The 19210-nt window shown below is 55.5% G+C and overlaps 2 protein-coding genes across 2 annotated transcripts; both read left to right on the forward strand.

Moving 5' to 3' along the window:
* The first annotated feature begins 154 nt into the window (after positions 1-154).
* On the forward strand, positions 155-1312 carry FOXE3 (forkhead box E3). Its single transcript, XM_064428792.1, has one exon. The coding sequence runs from the start codon at positions 155-157 to the stop codon at positions 1310-1312; it is 1158 nt and encodes a 385-aa protein (XP_064284862.1).
* A 14685-nt stretch (positions 1313-15997) lies between these two features.
* Positions 15998-18908, forward strand: FOXD2 (forkhead box D2). The gene is given in 3 exon segments (XM_064428794.1): positions 15998-17018; positions 17021-17064; positions 17066-18908. Coding segments are annotated over 3 exon segments (1338 nt in total). The 5' UTR covers positions 15998-16228; the 3' UTR covers positions 17570-18908.
* The last annotated feature ends 302 nt before the right edge of the window (positions 18909-19210 follow it).

A 19210-nucleotide genomic window follows, 5' to 3' on the forward strand; every position in this document is an offset into this window, starting at 1 on the left:
TCGGGACCGACCTCCCCACGGCAGGGAGCTGCCGCCGAGCCTGTCCCCCTCCCCTTCCCCTCCCTCTCCCCTTCCCCTCCCCTCGGGGGGGCTCTTTCTCCCGCCGCTCCCCCCCATCCTCCGAGGAGGAGGAGGAGGAAGGCGAGGGCCGTATATGAACGCGGCCGGCTTCCCGTGCCTGCGAGGCATGTGCACGCTGCCGGCGCCCAGCCCCGCGGCCAGCCCCGGCTCCCCCGGGCCGCCGCGGGGGTCTCCGCAGGCGCCGCCGGTGAAGCCGGAGCCGCGGGGCGCGGGGAGCAGCCCGGCCCCGCCGCCGCTGCCGCCCGAGGAGCCGCAGCCGCCCGCCGGGGGCCGCCGCAGGAAGCGGCCGGTGCAGCGGGGCAAGCCCCCGTACTCCTACATCGCCCTCATCGCCATGGCCATCGCCAACGCCGCCGAGAGGAAGCTCACCTTGGGGGGCATCTACAAGTTCATCACCGAGCGCTTCCCCTTCTACCGGGAGAACCCGAAGAAGTGGCAGAACAGCATCCGCCACAACCTCACCCTCAACGACTGCTTCGTCAAGATCCCCCGGGAGCCCGGCCATCCCGGCAAGGGCAACTACTGGACGCTGGATCCGGCAGCAGAGGACATGTTCGACAACGGGAGCTTCCTGCGCCGGAGGAAGCGCTTCAAGCGCACCGACATCACCACCTACCCCGGCTACATGCAGAACTCCAGCGCCTTCACGCCCCCGCCCGCCGGCCGCCCCGCGGCCCCCGCAGCGCCCTACCCCAATGCCCTCTGCTCGCCTGGCTACGGCCCCCAGCTCTCCAGCAGCGTCTTCCACCCCTACGCAGCCGGGGCAGCGCCGCCGGCACAGCACCCCAGGATGTTCAGCATCGACAGCCTCATCAGCGGGCAGCAGGCCCTGCAGCCCTCACCGCCCGCCGAGCTGGGCCACCCCGCGCTGGGCTTGCCCGGGGCCGAGCTGGCTCCCGCCTGCTCTGCCGGCAGCTCCGAGCCCTCCTGCTTCCAGGCACAGCCCGTCAGCCCCGGCTTGCTGGGCCGGGCCGGCCCCAACTCCCTGGCGTACCCCTACGCCGCCTCGCCCCCACACCTGCCCGTGGCCCAGGGCAGCTACTCGCCCGGCAGCCCGCAGCTCTACGGGGCTCCCAACAGACTGGGCCTGCCGGCCATGCGGGCCCCGGCCTGCGCCGAGCACGGCGAGCAGCTCCTGGGGCTCTCCGCCTCGCCCCTCGGCCAGTTCGGCTCCAGCAACACGTACATGAGGCAGCCCAGCTTCCCCGCCGGCCTGGAGCGGTACATGTGATGGGCCTGGCGGGGCCCGGCATCGCCGGGCTCCCACGGGCGGCCCTGGACAAGCGGACTTTCCCTCCTGTGGGCTCCGCTGGGCTGGAGTCGGGGGTCCCGGCTGGGTGCGGACACGCACGGCTGGGAGGACTCGATTCCTCTCTCTCTCAGCTTATTCTGAAGCGGAGGCAAGGTGATATCTGGTTATCTGCTCCGTTCCTTGCCGGAAAAGGTGTTTTCTGGCTGTGCTTGTCCTTGTGCCCAGCCTGGCCCCGGGGATGGCACCTGCAGCACCCAGGGCACCCCAGGGCACACTCAGGAGGGGGTGCTTGGTGTGACATGCAGGAACTCTCAAATGGGCTTTTCCCTCTCCTCTCTGAGTGCCTCCCGTGAAACTGGAATGAAAAGTTATCAAAAAAGCCCCCAAACCACTAAACAAGTTCACTGGATTTTAAATGAATATTTAAGATGTTTATCATTTCCTTTCCCTGTAGGAAAAGAAACCTCAACTTGACTACTTCTTTTTACTATTTTTAAAAATTACTTTTATTGTTAGAAAGGACTTTTTTAAAATAAAGCTTTTTCTTCCAACATGACCAGTGCTGCTGTCCCTCTGGCTCTGGATGGATCTTGGCAAGAGAAAATCACAGTTTTGTAACTGGTAGGAGATGGATTGATGCTGCTGTTGTGACACTGCCACATCTTACATTTTTAGTGACTCTTTTTAACGCTCTCTCTTTTATTATGATTTTCTTAAAACCAAATGGCAATTCCTACAAGGTTTGCCCATGGAGCTCTTGCTGGACTTGATAATTTCCATTTGCATAAAGAGATGTGTCTTCCCCCCAAGGAACCCCTTGCAGGTGAAATTCTGATTTAGCCCATCAAATTAGGAGATCACAGTTTTTCTTCCTAGGAACAAAATCAATTAAAAATCTAACCTGTTCACTGGTTGGGCTGCTGCTGTTTATTTGAAGGACTCCCAGCCAGACCACCTGACAAGGTTTGAAGGGAGAACTCTCATCCCCAGATTTACATTTTTTAAAAAATTTAAACATGCTTTGGGTAAAAGTGCCAAGCTAGGATTTCCTTTTTTCCAACAGAGCAGTTTTCTGTAGTCCCTGTGGCATTCTCCTCTCTAAGGAGTTGAACGTCATCTGGTCTTAGGTGTAAAACAGCATCTCATTCCCCAGCTGCTGGGCAGGATCAAAAGCTGGTGTGCTGGCAGGTACCAGGGAATCAGCTTTTGTCCACAGCTTGGGACCTTGTGGCTTTTAATTCTTGCATTCTGTGTGTTCCACAGAAACAGAGACTGGGTTTAGTATGAGAATGGAGGGAAGAAAATGCTTTTTCCTTCTCGGTTTCCTTAAAATTTAGCCTCCATCTGTCTCTAAAACTGCTCTGCTGTCTTCAGCTGAGTTGCTGAACGCTGAGTCTCCTCTCTGGTCCATCAGCTTTACCATTTCAGCTTTCACCCTGTCCCAGCAGCAGCTTCTGTGCTTTTCTCCTGGCAATAACCCTGCTCAGAAAGGGTGTTGTCAAAGAACTTAGCCCTTGGAATACTTTGGTTCTCTCCACACGATATCCATAGGCAGACATCTTCTGTCTAATGGAAATTTGCAATGTGCCACGCCTGCCTGTGACATGTAAGAGGTCACGTAAGGAGGGTGCTGAAATAATCACTTGCAAGGACAGTCAGCAGAAAGGACATTTGTCATAGCTCACATTCATTCCCAGGGCCCGATCCTGCAATGTTTTGCTAACAAAAGAGCTTTTGAAATCTTGACTAAGTACCCTGGGTGTCGGACATGTGCCAGAAGCTCTGGGTCTGGTGGCTGATGGGGCTGTGACTCCACGGGGTGTGACCCTGAGCAGGAGGGCTGCTGAGGCAGGGGAGAACCAGGTACTGACATGAAATAAAGCCAATATTGGCTGGGCAGGAGAAGCTGTGGTTCTGCCTGGGTGGGATGCCCTGGGAAGAGTTGGCCAAGCCGTGACAACTCAGACCAAGCTGAGCTGGCTCCTCCCCAGAGTCACCATGGAGGCTTGCAGCAGCAGGGAGCTGGTGTTGGAAAGGGCTTTCTAAGTTGCTGCTGTCTCTGAGTGTTAACTCAGGTGCTGGTGGAGCCATGAGGGTTGGGCTGAAGGGGACTGGGCTGTCACTTGCTCCTGTCCCCCAGCTGCCTGTGCCCTCCTGCTGTGGGGCTTTCTGCACAGTGGCACCCCGCTCCAGATTTAGGGATGTGTCTGCAAGAGATCCCCCCCTGTGCCTGTGCAAGAGGGGCTCTCCTCAGCCAAGGTGGCCCTGGTGTGCGTGAGTCCCCACAGTGACTGACTCCCCAAAAACCTGGCTCTGGTGTGCGTGAGTCCCCACAGTGACTGACTCCCAAAAACCTGGCTGTGGTGTGAGTGAGTCCCCACAGTGACAGACTCCCAAAAACCTGGCTTGGAGAGAGCGGATAACCCCATCCTGGTGTGTATGGACAACCCCTGGTGGGCAGCACCTGGTTGCACATCTTCCCTGGTATATCCCTGTCTGCCAGGCAGCCCAGAGCCCCCTGCAAGCACCAATAAACCACCCCCACCGCGGGCCTTACACTGCCAAACAGCTGGAAAACAGGGGGAACAAACCCCTTTTCTTCTTTTTCCTGTAGATATTAATCCTCACATGCACAAAACTCTGGCAACTTGTATTGTGATTGTCATTAAACTAATGCCTTAAGAGTGTCTTCTTGGTTAAGTTAATGTATCCCAATGAGGCTTTTAAGCTTCCATTTCAAAGCTTTGTTTACAGTTAGGGTGAATCTAGCAAATGAGTAGGATTAAGGTGTCATGTAAAGCATGAGCCTTGCTGGCACAGAGTAGTTTTAAGCTTTGTAAAGTTTATACCTGAGCTCTTCACCTGTTTTAGTGTCTCTTCGATGTCCCTGTTTAGTGAATAAGAGGGATTTGAATGAAACAGGAGTAATTATCACTCAGATTTCAGTTGTGAAATCAAGTCTCCTTGGAAATCCTCCTCTCTTTATTTAGGGAGTTAAGGGAATATTATGTAATGACAGTTGTAACAATCTCAAGCTCACACAAAAGACAGAGGGTTTTGGGGTTTTTTTACAAAAAAGTTTCTGTGCTTTCTGAGATTGTGGAAAGAATGTCATACCTCAGGGTGATGGCAAGAGGTACTCTGGGCTTCCCCGTGGTGGGGAGAGCCCTGTCCCCAGCCGGTGAGATGCTGATGGGGGAGGTGGAATCCATCGCAGGGACCAAAGAGATTTAGTGGTGATCTGGGCTATCTGTGACTTCTCAGGGGATAACTCCTTGCAAATCAGGCTGATTTCAGATAACCCAGGCTGCACGTTCAGAAACACGTAGCCAGAATGAGCTGCCACTTTGAAAAGATGTTTGTTTTTCACTGGGAATCTCTGGCTATGCAGGGAGGACCGCCTGAGCTGCCGTGTCTGTCTGTGCACAACAGCGTTCGGCACGCTTCATGCTCGTACCACCTTCCTGCTGCTTCCAACAGGCTCAAACAAGCAGCAAGAAATGCTCTTTCCAGATTATATTCCCAGACTGTAAATAGTGTTTTCCACCCTGTTACAAACACACACAGCACTAGCTGGAATTTTAGTTGAAACACATTTCCTGAAGAACTTGCCGGTCCCTCTGGTAGTGTTAGGTTTTTTCTGGATGCTGCCAGCTGTTCACTGACAGTCTCAGTGCTGGAAATGTTACACCATAACTTGCTGTTATTCTGTGCAATACTTTGCCCTTTGCAAATACGCAGCTTGAAGATACTCAGTGGTGTTTCTTGGAGGTCAGGATTGAGTTGGTAAAGTCAGGCGGTGATGGGGACATGGGCAGTGGGACTGGCCGAGATTGGCTTTGCCAGGTAATAATGAGATTTTAACGAATTAGCATCTGGGAGTCAGCACTGCCCAAGCTTGAGCTACATCTCGGGGGTCGACCACCACTTCTGCTGTGTTGTTTAGATCCTTTATACTCGGAAAGTTCCTCCAAGGACAGGAGCAGGGGGTGGAGCCGCTGTGTTTGTACAGTGCAAGGCAACGCCGCGCTCCCTCCGCCGCTGTGCTCCGCGGGTGTCACACGGCGGCGGGGGGCGACAGGGGCGGCCCGGCCCCGAGCGACAGCCGGCGTGCTCAGGCCAACACTGACCTCCAGCGGAAAGCCCTGGGAAGCCGCTCCCGGCTCCCGAGGGGGTGCTCAGCACGTACCGGCAGCATCCCGGCTTTTGGGGTGCTGTTCACGGCTGCCGGGGATCGGGAGATCGGGGGTTTTGGGGCGCGGTGGGATGAGACACAGTGGAGCTTGTTCGGGGAGGGTCGTTGTGAAACGGGTGGGCTGGATGCAACCTCTGGGCTTAAAACACCACTTGCTCACTCTGGGGAGGTTTCAAAGGGAAGTGGTTTCTCTGACCGTACCTTGTTTTACCCTTTTCCCAAGCCATCGCTGGGCACAGGATACAGGATTGGGCTGTGTTGGCTGTCCCCTGCAGTTCTCCTCCCTAGAGTGAAAATAGGGAAAGGAGTGGAAGCACAGCGAGAATCCGCATCCTTGATGGAAGGGGAGGGGTTGGTGATGACAGATCACTCCTCTGCAGCAGCCAGTCTCATTGGCAGCCTGACTGTGTTTGAAATGTGCTGCACGATGGTTGCATGGCAGAGCTGGGGGCTGACCTGGCTCTTAACAGCACCCAAAGTGCCAGGCAAAGCAGCAGAGCCTGAGCATTGGCAGCACAACCCCTACAAGCTCTTGGGAGAGATCCGGGGTGAAGTAATTTCACAGCCTTTGCACTGTGCTTGCTGAAATGGTTCCACTGCAGCAGCTGGGTTTATGAATGTAATGAATCAACTGTGCTACCCCAGCACCAGCAAGCAGCTCTGGCTTGTGGCAGCTCAGGATGTTGCATGGAGAAAAGGTGCACCTAAGCCACTTACACACCTGGGAAAAGTTCATTTTCCATCTGCATCAGCACTGCTGAGCCAAAGGCTGCAGGGTATGATCTCTGCAGAGAATGGGCCTGATGGTGTCAGACATTTTGGGTGCTTTCCATCTGCACCAGTCATCTCATCTTGGTTTTAAAACTCTCCTGCTAATCAGGTGTTGGAAACCAAATCACATCTGTGATTTTCAGGAGGTTTCAAGTGATCTAATCTGGCTGGAGCAAATGGACCTCAAAAAGCATAAAATTGTCCAAGCCCACTGACCTCCCTGGCTCTTCACTCAGGGCAGCCATGGGTTTCAGAAGAGGAATTAGTGCACCTGTGCAGGTCAGGCCAACCCAGGTCTTGGCTGTACCCTTTTCAGATGTTCTCTGTTTAAAATACAGGAGTCTGAGTAAAGCTGAGAGGATTCTGCTGTGGCTCATTATTTTCAGTTTCAGAAAGATGTTTATATGGAGCTGTAACTCCGGAGAGCATCCTATCCAGCACTCCTCTGTAACAGAAATGCATTTACCCAGGGGAAAACAGGAGGCTGCCAAACCAACCTCATCGTCCAGAGCCTTCACCCTCAAAAATCACAAGTTTTGCCATCCCAGAGACACATTAGGAGGGAGCATGTTCCTGCCAGACCCCAAAACGCATCCCAGCAGAGCTTCGTGTTCCCTGAGGTGGCTCAAGTGGCCGCTTGGTCAAGATGCTCCCTTCAGGTCGCCATGGAAGCGCTGGGAGCGGGGTGTGGTTTTGCCTCCTGCACTGTGGGCAGCACCCGCGAGGTGGCAGCCAGGTGACAGCCAGGTGACAGCCAGGCCAGGCCCTGTGGCCCACCCTCAGCTCTCCTGCCCGGACCCCACAGCCACAGACCCTCTCCAAGCCGCATTTGCTCCTGCCTGGTTACTTATTGTTAGCTTTTCCACAGTGTTGGTTTAAGCACGTATCCATCCTCCCCCGGCTCCAAGGCCTTTCTTTCCAGACTGTCTGCTGCTTGGATTCTCCCCAGCTGATGCTCACCCTCTAAGTATAATTGCAATACAAAGTAGTTTCAGAATAGCGTGCAATAGTGGCTAATTATTTGGAACAATTATACATAACAAAGACAGAGCCAAGCAGCAAGAGGGCTTAATTGTCTGGCCAAGCATGAAATAGCACAGGATTATCGCTCACAGGGGGAGGGGAGGCAACAGAGGAGAATTGCCCCATAGAATAGGCAAGAATCCAGCCCGCTCTGGAAGACAAAGTTTATTGAAGAACTTGAAAATTCCCCGTTGAAGCATCTTCTGAGATGGCAGAGAAGACATGAAAGGGATAATGACCCAGAATATGGGCTTAAGGCACAAATCCCTCCAGTGACAGACTCCAGGCCTGCAGGCGCTTAAGAACATGCTTAAATTTTAAGCACATGAATAGTCCCCTTTGACGGCTCACGTGCTTAGAGTTAAGCTCAGGCATAAGTGTTTGTAGGATTGGAGCCCAGATTTTTATTGCAACTAGGCTCTTCTCAGTAATGACAGGAAATAGGAGATGTATAAAGTGCACGAGCTCCCAGGGCAGTGCCATGAAACCCTCTGCTCCATGTGAGTGACAAGGACCTGCGGTGAGCTACGGACACATCCACACCTTCCCTCCCTGCCATGGAGCTGGGGAGAGAACAACAACTGTGCAGTGGTGAGAGCAGCATCTCCAAGTCCTGAGTGGAGCCTGAGAGTCCACACGTGTGGGTGAAAAGATGTGGAGGTTTCAAAATGGAAAAAGATCACCATTAAAACCTAAAAAGTGCTGCTGGAGTTCAGCCTTACTTGAAAGCATCAGAGAGCAACTTGTTGGAGATCTTCTGAGATAGCATGGAAAATGAGAATAATTTTCAGTAAAAGTGATGAAAAAAAAATAATATATAAAACCATGTAGAATATCAACAAATCAATGCAATAGCAGCTTCTCTCCAAATAATCCCTGCTGAAGCATGCACCTGTTTTTTCTGCAGAATAAGATTTCTCTCATGTGAGATCTTTCCTGCTCTTTCTCAATCTCTGAAGGTTTTGTTTTCTGCAAGGATTCCCATTTTTACAAGACAGCTGCCTGCTGGGGAGTAGCACTCGTCCCTCTGCTTGAACCTAGATCACTGTTTTTCAATTGTCTTTAGGGCTGGAAGAGTTTGTTTTTATTAGTGGGACAACAGCCTTGTGCTAGTGACTGCAGATGTGCTGTGGTGGTGGTGGTGGAAAAAAAGAAAGGAGTGGGATACGGATGCTGTGAGGTTCAGTGGGCTGGCTGAGCACAGGAGCTGTGGATGCCCCATGTCCCACACCTACAACCATGCCTGAAGCTTTGGGTGAGGGTGCCCACGCCAGCAGCAGCATGTGAGGGCAGCCCAGCCTGGGGACGTAGCTGTGCAGGAGATTTTTCTTTGGGAAAAATGAGTGGACATGTGGGTCTGCCCCACAGGAGGCCAGGCCCCCCTCCCCACTGTGCTCTGTGCTCTGCACACCCCTGTCAGCCCCCGAGGGCTGCACAGGGTGGGAGCTGCTGGTGGAGGAGGTGGCCCCCCCACTGCCTCCCTTAGTGCACCTGGGGCCTCAGCGGGTGCCCGTCGGCGCCCGTGGGTGCAGCCCGCTGCTGGCAGCCACTGGAGGGCATTATCCGGTACATCCCGCCTCCTTCTCCACCCTGCGTGAGCCTCCCTGCCTTCCCCAGGCACCGACGCGTGCCGTGCAAACACCCACATTGCCCTTTTCTCCTTTGCTCATTCAGGGTGGGACGGGGGGACTGGGCAGGGGTCAGGCCAGCTGGTGCCAGGCTGGGCTGGGATGTCCCTCGAGCACTCAGGAGCTTCCCAAACCACCCCGATGCCTCGGAGCATCACCAGCCTGCCACGACGTGCCTGTGCAGCAGCTCAGAGCAGCAGGGCACGGGTGGAGGATTTTCTCTGAAGCCAGAGGTTAATTATGCTTTATTGGATAATTTTCAGCTGCCAGCGCTGGCAATAAAAGGGATTTCCTCTAGATGGCACGCTTATCTCTGCACTGGAGGGAAGCCCACCAGCCTGCATCCCCCGCAGGACCCCAGCCGTGTATTTTCAGGAACGTTTAACTTATGTCCTCTTAGATCACAATTTGAATGCTCAATAGCTAGACTGTACAAAAGCCTGGAAAATGGGAATAGGAAAAGGCATTTCATATTGAGCACTGCTGCGATCCAGTTAGCTGGGTGATGCTAAATATCCATCTTGAAGAAATCATAGAAATTTCCAAGTAACATAAAGCCAGATGTGAAACATCAGCCTTTCTTTCATCAGCCCTCAGTGCTGCTTCTTCCATGTGAGTGATCCATTTTCCTCTTTCCAGCAAGAGTAAGCAGTGGTTTACCTGCAGTAAGTGCAAGAAGTGTGTGTATGTGAAGCCTCAACACCCCCAGAGTGGCTGGATTAATTTCAATCTGTCTGTTGACAAGTTTCCCCTCTCTTGCCCCTGTGCAGCTCAGGGTAGCAATTTCTTACACTGGTTTGAAGAAAGGCACAAAAGTTCAGACCTGTCTGGAGCTGAGATTCACCCTTCTGTGCATGTTCAGCCACAATATTAAAGTGGTGAAGTTTAATAATTTTTCCACCTGACAGTCCTTTACTAAATAAGGGGAGAGGGTTAAAGGTTCTGCCTCTGCTTCTCTACATGTGTGAGATGCCTCACAAATCTTCCCATAATTTAGGTTGCAGTTGTTTCTCTCTGTTTAGTCAACTCCTTCCCAAGAAGGGAAGAGGGAAAATGAGCCCTGTGCTATATTTCTGTGCAATCTTATAAAAGGTCAGGAGGCAAGATATATTTATGAAGGTCTTTGCAAGGCAGCTCCATTGAAATCAGCATGTTCATGCAGGGCTGATTTTTCAGAAGGATACAGATGGATCAGGATCTGATTCCCAGCTGGAGATTGCTGGATGCTTCCACAAAGACTCCTAGCCCCAACCTTTTTCTACATGAAAAAAATCCCAAACCAAACCAAAACAAAACAAAACCCTCAAAACCTAAAACCTTTTTATACTGATCAAACTATATTCCAGTAATTTTCCACCTTCTCTGTCATTCCCTCCTTTGAAGGCCCTCTCTGTACTGCTTCTGGCACCCAAGTTGAAGGTCCTCAGCTGGCACTTCTGGCAGAAGTGGACTTTTGTGATCTCAGTGGGTAAGGTGGGCATGAGCTGCTGAAATGCTGAATGCAGAAAACTCAGCATTAGGGATTTCCTGGACAAGTTTGGCATGATCAGATGTAACATGGAAAACCTGGATTCAGAAACTTCATCATGTGTTTCTAAATCCGTGTGGGTCTGGCCATTTATTCAGGTTCTTGCACTGGTGCACCCACTTTTGGAAAATATGATTCTCTCCCACATGTATATCTCACCTCCCAAAAAAACCTTGAAAATCCTACCTTCTATTTTCAGGGGATTTTGGAAAGAATGAAGTGATTTAGCAGGCTTGTTTTCACAGGGATATTTTTCCTTGTGTGGTAGGCACAGTTACCAGGCTGTTCTATACACATTGCCATGTGCCAGAGCATAATTGCCTTCCACATGCATTGGCCTTTGGCTAATGTGTTTTTTATGGCAATCAGGAGAGCTGACTTTGGTGAGTCTCAGAAGTGCACCTGGTGGTTTATGGCTTGAAAATGCAGTGTTCCTCTGAGTCATGTAAGTGTGTGTATCTCTTTTCATGTCAGATTGATGAAGAATGGTATGAAAAAAGGGCTTAGAGCAAGTCAGAGTTAATCAGTTGAGTGTTAAGCTGTGGATGAGCTTGTCTAGTGGGCTCCAAACCCACAAGGGATGGGATCAGTTATGAAGAGAGAGCAGGAGGCAAAGTTTTGGAACTGCAAGCTCAAAACTAAGGTCCTAAAGTCAGATCATAGCACCTAAATGAACGTGTTTTTACCATGTTTCCCCCTTGCCTGAGGAACAGAAAAGACAGGGATAATTGTGCTCCAAAGTTTCATGGGGACTCAGCTCTGCAAATAGGGTTCCTGGGAAAAGCCTTCATTGAAATGCAGGCCTTTTTTGGTGTGGACTTTGAGACACATACATTTGAAAAGTCAAGTCAACAAACCCGAGCTGTCCAACATCTGAACGCTGCAGGGATGGATACTGGCACTTGGCTCCGGTGGTTTTCAATCTGGGAATTTCATGTATCTCTCACTATCTGTCACCACCATTCCCACTGACCTCCCTGTGCTGGGAGCTCGTGGTGTGCAGGCTGCAAACTGATCTTTGCAGCTGGGAGCTGGCAGTGCGGGGCTGGAAAAAGGGCTGAACTGCAGGAAGCACTGAAGGTCTGAGCCTTGGATATGGAAAGAAGAGGAATAATATCAAAGGAAATCACATAAGTGGAAAAAGAGCCCCCTGGGGCAGCCCAGGCAGCAGCAGGTCTGTCTTGTTCATGTTTTCAGAGAAGTTAGAGGTCAGCCAAGCTTGATAACGAGGTAATAAAGAAAAATCCATCACTGAGCCTTGGGGGACTTGTAGATGCGGTTCTCATCAGAATAAACGAATTTAGATGCTGCTCGGCAGAAGCAACAAGAACGATTATGGATCACAAACCCAGCAGATCATCTGAAAGGGTGTGGGAGCAACGTCGGCGGGGCTGGAGCTGAACTTTCCACAATTCCCAAGAGCTTCCCCTCCCGGGGCTTTCCCCCGCTAAACCCCGCGCCGGGAGATGCTCTTTGGGTGGGCACGACCGGAGCCGGGGCGGGAGCACCCTGCGGTGCTCCGGGCTTCGTGTTCTGCCCTCCGACTGCACCCCCACCAAATAGCGCTCTGGGCGGACGGCCAGGGCAAGAGTTTTTCCCTGTGTGGGGGGGAAAAAAAAAAACAAAGGAAAAAAAAGGGTGCCCTGGTCGTTGTGGCTAATTTTGCAGCTTTCAGGATCTCCGACCCGGGCGGAGACACTGGGACACCCAGGGGAAAACCTCGGCCGTGGGGATCCACCTGCTGAAGCCGTCAGAGCAGGGCTTCAAACACCGACCCTACACGCCTGGATCAAACACCTCATTAAGGCAGGCGGGAAAGACAGTGAAAATCAATTTAAAGGAGAAGAAAAAAAAAAAAAAGATCGGTTGATGGCCTTTATTTTTTTTCCCTACTTTTGAGACTTTTTTGAGACTCTCTCCACTCTAGCAGCACTCATCTCCACGCACGTTTGATTCCGCACATTTAACGTGAAATGTAAAGCAGAGTTGGGTTCAAACGGGAAGTGAGGCTGTCTGTAAGGAAATACTGCAGAGAGGAGAGCAGAAAAATTAAAAATCTGCCCAAGGAAAAATGCTTCCGTCCCAGCCTAGCATGCCCGGGCTCAGCGGGGCGATGACAAAGCAATCTTTTCGTGTAGATCAATTGGGTTTTTCTTTCGGGAGACCACATCATTTCTTACCCCGGCGCACATTAAAACGCGCCCGTCGCTCCGTGTGTGGATGCACGGCCGGGAGTGCGCGTGTGTGTGTGTGAGCGTGTGTGCACCGTGTCTGGGATCCCACCATCTGGTTTGTTTCAGCCCAGGGTTTCCCTTTTCTAAATCGTCTCGGGACGGGTGTAGTTTAGGTACTTTTTCTCGTTTTGATTTGTTTCTGCAGCCGATCTTGCGTGGCAAAGCCGAGGCTGAGACCGACTCGGCGCACAGAAGCCGTTCGGAGACGGAGAGAGCGGGATTCATTCACTCTCGTTCCATTGTGGATCAGCCCCTACTTTAACCATAAAGTGCCTTGAGATAGGCAGAAATCGCGTGGGTGCCGGGCGGCCGGGACGCGCTGCTCCTGGAGCCGCGGCGCTCGGGGTGCGCGATGCCGGGCGCCAGAGCCGGGTCCAGGCGGCAGCGGGACGAGGCACCGGCCGCATCCCATCAGCAGCGCCTCGCATCGGCCCTTCTCGCCTCCCCCGTTCATTTTCGACCTCATCGCGGTCCCCACGACCATGACTACAGCAGCAAGCGGCTCCACCCCTGTTCCCCGTGGCGGGGGGCTCCCCCCGAGGTTTCCCCACCTCTGCAGACGGGGAGAGGCGGCAGCCGGGGCAAGGCAGGGTGGGCAGGCAGCAGACACCCACATCTGTTTCGCTTCGAGCCGTGCGGGGCCAGCCTGCACACGGAGCGATCGGGAGGCAGCTGCCCTACAACCGGGGGGCGGCCGAGCATCTTCTCCCCCGGAGCATCCCCCGGGAAGTGTCCCCTGCCCCCGGCCGCTCGCAGCGCGTCATTTTGCTGCCCCCCAGCCCTCCCCTCCGCCGCCCTGCAGAGGCACAAGGCGCAGCTCCCGGCGGTTCCTCGCTGCCATGAAATGCACCAAGTGGAAATTCAATCGCCCCGTTGTGTGTGTGGTCGAAATCTCTGGCAGCTGCTTCGGAATTTTTTATGACACTTTCGTTTATGTAGGGGAGGCATAACTATTATTTTACTTAATAAAAATGGAAAGCGGCTCGGGTCTTTTCCCTCTCCGCTCTCTTCCATTTGTTCTTCCCATCACTTTTCCACCGGGCTGATGAACGGAGAGTTTAAACAATGTTGGTAGGAAAGATGCGGCATCTCCGAGGCACTGCTCCGCGTTAGACAATTATAGATACTTCTGTATATGAAAAGTAATATATCGGGAAAAGAAAGACAATAAATATAGACATAGTTGAATATATATATATATATACACGCAAACTTATGAGAGGGAGATATATGCGTATGCGTTGTGAACACAGGTTAGGAACATCGAAGAAGTGTAAAAGTGAAAGCTCAGGAAAGCTCCCCCAGAGCTGAGACGCGCCCGCGGGACAGACTTCCCACCTTCCCGAGAAACTCTCAGCACGTTTTCCCCTCTACTTTCCCCTTCGGATCGAGAAATTCTTCCCGATGTCCGCGCGAGGAAGGAGGATGCGATCGACTCCGCGCAGAGGCTCCGGCTCTGAAATGCTGCTTGCAGTGGAGATGCGCGGACGGAGGCGTCCGCTTCTGCCCTCTCCTCGGGGTCCCGCCGAATTCGCCGAGCCTGTGCACCGAGTCGTTAGGGCTTGAGTAATTGTGACCGGCATTTGGAAGCGGGGCCGCGCAGCTGTTTGGCCCGGCTCCCCGGTATTAGTGCTGGAGATTTTATCACCAAATGCTCGCACCTGTTAACGGCAGAGACTGGCAATTCATCACCGCGGATTCTCACACTGCCGAACGCGGCCCTGGCGGGGGGACATCTCCTCGTGGTACCCCCTTGGAGGAGCCCATCCCCTTCCTCCCTCCCCAAGCATCCTCCCACGGGAAAGCAGATACGTGTTTGCGGAGCCTCCAAGGGGAGAAAACAAACCGAACCGAAACCTAACAGAGCGAGCGTGGTTCAAAGCGTCCGCGATAGAGACAGGGACAACCTGCTGTCACAGCCACCTACGGGACATGGGCTGGGCAGCTTCAGCCGTGGATGTGTTCCCCGGACTGCGCCAGGGCAGCTGCGAGGGGGGCAGCGGGGCTGTGCCACCCGCGGGGACACTGCGGCGGCTCCCGGGGACCTTGTGTGCCTCTGTTTAGTGGAAAATTCTCCCGCTTCGCCCGCAGCCCACGACAAGATGGGTGTCTGCTGCCCACACCTCCTCCTGCCCGCCGTCAGGGAAGCGGAGGCAGAGAGCGGCAGCAGGAGCTCCCGAGGCCGCAGGATATTCCCCTTCCCGAGGCGATCCTGGGCCTGGCCGGGCTGCGGGCGGGCCGCCTCGGAAAGTGGTACCCGGCCGGGCCAGGCTCCTCGGGAGGGGATGCAGGACTCGGGTGCGGTCCCAGCAGCCCGCGGACACGCACAGCCTTCGCTTTGGTTCTTTCTGGCGGGAGAGAGGCTCGGCAGAGCGCTGCTCCTCGCCCTCCGGCCCGCACCTGCCGGGCGCAGCATCCCTTCCGTGGGAGCCCTCGGAGGAGGCGGGTTTCCAGGCAGGGTGCTCCGGCCTCGGTGACGTGTCGGTGACGTAAGCGCGTGGAGAAGGGCACCGGGGATCCCCAAATTCACAGGACCCCTCCAGGGGGCCGAAGGCTCGGTCCTGGAGGAGTGAGGGTCCCTGTCGGCGAGGCTGCGGGAGCTCAGCAGCTCATCCCCCAGCTTCGGGGATGGGCGGCCCTCGGGGGCAGAACGGACCCTCCGCGGACCCCCGAGCCGAGGAAGGCGACCGTCGCACCGCGCAGGAATGGGGTCTGGGAGCCTCCAGCGCCGCGGGGCGCTTGGGCCGGGGAGGGGCTTTATCCAGCATCGATCGCCCCCCCTCCTACAGCAGCGGCTCCAGACAAGCTGGGGGCATCCGAGCGCCAGGGGAGCGGGCAGCGCCTTTCCTCGAAAGCATCTCGGGCGGGGGACACGCTCCCCGGGGACCGGCCGGGCAGTCCCTCATCGTGCCCCGTGGGGGCTGCGGCGGGCGCCACGTGATGCCGGGGCGGCCGTATAAAGGCCTGGGGAGCGCTGGCAGCGGGCGCAGTGTGGGAGCGTTTCCACCGGGTCCCAGCTCGGGAGGGGTGGGGAGGGGGGAGCCGCCTTCCCCACTTCTGCCCTCCCCCCTCCCTCTTCCCCTGCCCCTCCCTTCCCCCTCCCCCTCCCTCCCCCCAACCAGACAAGGAGCCGTCACAAACCCCACTTTTCTTTTTCTTTAAACCCCCCCCCTTTTTTTTTTTTTCCCCTTCTACTTCTCTCCTTTTATTATCATTATCACCACTATTTATTATCGCTGCTCCCAAGCGCCCTGCCCAGCCCACGGGCTCCCCCGTCCCCCCGCCCCCGCCCCGCGCCCCCTCCGCCGCCCCTCCCTCCGCAGCCACCACCCCGCAGCCAGCAGCGCGGCCCCGCCAGCAGCGGCGCGGCGAGCGCGGCGCGGAGCGCAGCGGCGGCGCCGGGGCGCGGAGTCCCAGCGGCGGCCGCAGCCCTCCGGCACGGCCCCGGGCCCATCCCGGGAGCCGCCGCTAGGTGGGGGGGGGGGAGCCCGGCCCCGCCGCCCCGGCCGCACAACAATGACTTTGGGCAGCAGCGGCGGCGGCGGCTGCGGGATCATGTCCGAGCGCTCCCCGGAGGAAGAGCCGCTCTCCGAGGTGGAGGACGCGGATATCGACGTGGTGGGCCCGCCCCAGGATGGGGGCAAGTACAGCGAGGAGGAGGACGACGACGAGGACGAGGAGGACGAGGACGAGGAGGACGGCGGCGATCCGCTGGGGCTGGCGCTGCCGCGGAGCGGGGCGGCCAAGGCGCGCATGGGGGGGTCCCCGGAGCGGCTGTCCCCCGCCGGCGGCTCGGAGCCGGCCTGCGCCCGCGGCGCCGCGCCCGGGGAGAAGGCGCCCGCGGGCGGCGGCGGCGGCGGCGCGGGGGGGAAGAACCCGCTGGTGAAGCCGCCCTACTCCTACATCGCCCTCATCACCATGGCCATCCTGCAGAGCCCCAAGAAGCGGCTGACGCTGAGCGAGATCTGCGAGTTCATCAGCGGGCGCTTCCCGTACTACCGGGAGAAGTTCCCCGCCTGGCAGAACAGCATCCGCCACAACCTCTCCCTCAACGACTGCTTCGTCAAGATCCCCCGGGAGCCCGGCAACCCGGGCAAGGGCAACTACTGGACGCTGGACCCCGAGTCCGCCGACATGTTCGACAACGGGAGCTTCCTGCGCCGGAGGAAGCGCTTCAAGCGGCAGCAGCAGCTGCACCCGCCGCACCCCGAGCTGCTGCTGCGGGCCGGGGCCGCCGACCCCGCCGCCTTCCTGCCCGGCTTCGCCTACGGACCTTACGGCTACAACTACGGCCTGCAGCTCCAGGGTTACCCCCACCACCACCACCACCATCCCGGTGGCGGAGGCGGCGGCGCCGCGGGCGCCTTCCCCTTCCCGGCGCCGCACTGCCCGTTACCGGCTCCGCCGCCTCCCGCCGCCGCCTCCGTCTTCTCCGCCGCCTCGGGGCTGCCCTCCTTCCTGGGCGGCGAGCTGAACTGCAGGAAGTCCTTCTACCACCCCCAGCTGAGCCCCACCGCCCTGCCCGCCGCCCTCCTCCAGACCCTCAAGCCGGACCCCTCGCCCGCCGGCGGCGGCGGCGGCGGCAGCGGCGGCACCAACCACCCCTCCCGGCCCTCTTTTTCCATAGACAACATCATCGGGGGGGCCGTGCCCCCGCCGCCCAGCACCAACCCCAGCGTCGCGCCCGCCGCGCCCTACCCCGCCGGCCAGGCGGGCCCCCCGGCGCAGGTCCTGGCCGTGCTCAGCCCCGCCTTGGCCCCGGCACAGCCCCAGGTCAGCCTGGCACACGAGCCGCTCCTCCAGCCGGCCCAGAACTTTTCCAGTAAAATCACAACCCTCAGCAGCTGTCATTTTTAAAGTGTGCTGGGGACTGGGGAAGGGGAGGGGGATGGGGGGAGAGTCGCGAAGCAAACGGCCCCTTTCCAGCTCTCCCCCACTCCTCCGAAACTGCTCCCCTTCCCTCTCCCCGTGTCCCCCCCCCCATCTCCTCCTGTTGTGTTTTAAGGTAGGAAATATTTCCTTTTTTTTTTTTTTTTTTTTTTTTTTTAATTTTTACTTAATTTCCAGGCTCAGTGGCATCCAGATCTGTTTGTCTCTGTTTGCTCGGGCAAAAAAAAAATTCAACAAATCGGGAGGGCGGGAGGAGGGAAAGAATAACACGATTTGGTCCTACAAGCGCCAAAGCGTATTTATAAAGTGGCCGTAGCATAAGCTGGGACCTGGGCTGGTTGAACACGCAACGTCTTGTGAGGGGCGGAGGGGGGGCATGTTAGAACGAGACGCTCTTAGGGTCGGAAATGTTTCCTTTGAGAGGTGCGGGTTTTCCGCGGGTCCCCCAGCTCGCCTGGGACAGCGGCCAGGGGAGCTGCGGACGCCCCCGGCCGCAGCGAGCCCCTTTGCGTTCCTGCGAGTCTCTGTGCCGGGAGGTTTTGCCATGTGTGTCTGTCTCTCCCCTGCTCTCAAAGAAAATGTTTTAAAGGTCCGATCTTATTTTCAGTTTCTTTGAAGCTTCGGGTTTGGTTTTAAAAGGCACTGTTTAAGGTTTCTTTGTTTTTAAGAAGAAGAAAAGTCGGTGAAACTCAGGACTGCAGGTTTTTTTTCCTTTTTCTTTCTTTCTTTCTTTTTTTTTTTTTTTTTTTCCCAATTAGACATTCAAATGCACGTTTAAAAGAAAATCGGATCTGTCAGGAAGTTTGGAGAATTCCCATACTATTTTTTTTAAATCCCCGTTTTCTCAGCCCCTCCGTGCGTGGGTTTTTTGGTGTATTGGTAATTATTTGTATATAGATTATTCGGGAGCTAATGAGCGGAGTCCAGTTAACTCTTCACTGGTTGTGCATCCGTCATATCTATTTTATTGAGAGAATCTGTGAATAATTTGATGTGGAAAAGGCAACAGAATTTTGTCCACCGTTGGTGTAAATTAATAAATGTTTGTGACCTGGTTAAAAAAAAAACCAAACCAAATCGTTCTTTGCGATGTCCTTTGTCACGCTGAGAGCCGAGAGCCCCTCTCGGGCCTCGGGGAAGCCGGAGGCTCCCGGCCTGGGGCCGGCGACACCCGGGCGTTCGGCGGGGGCTGAGCAGCCCCTCCGCGGCCGGGCGCGCAGCCTGCGCGGGGCTGCTCCGCGCCGCGGCTGCCGCTCCGCCCGGCCCGCGGTGGCGGTCCCCGCTGCAGGCCCGCGGGCCGGCAAGCCAAAAGATTCCCAGATATATTTTTTTTGTTAATTTTATTTTTTATTTCTTGGATTTTGGAATCTTCCAGGGGAAAAAAAAAAACAAACAAAAAAAACCAAAAAACCAAAACAAAACGGCACAAAAAAAAAAAACCCAAACAAAACCAAAACTAAAAAATGCCTCTCGTGTTTTCAGGGGGAAGGAGGTGGCGGCCGGGAAAAAGGTTCTCCCTTCTTCACCCCCTCCCCCCCACCTCCTTTTATTTTGTTTGGAAAAGTTGACACATGAGAAAATAAGTTGGAGGGTTTCCCCCCCGCATAC

Source organism: Passer domesticus, chromosome 7 (assembly GCF_036417665.1).
Source record: "Passer domesticus isolate bPasDom1 chromosome 7, bPasDom1.hap1, whole genome shotgun sequence".
Taxonomy (NCBI): Eukaryota; Metazoa; Chordata; class Aves; order Passeriformes; family Passeridae; genus Passer; species Passer domesticus.

What these genes read in the sequence shown, in the direction of transcription:
- FOXE3 (XM_064428792.1), top strand. Translation starts at nt 155, where the DNA reads ATGAACGCGGCCGGCTTCCCGTGCCTGCGAGGCATGTGCACGCTGCCG.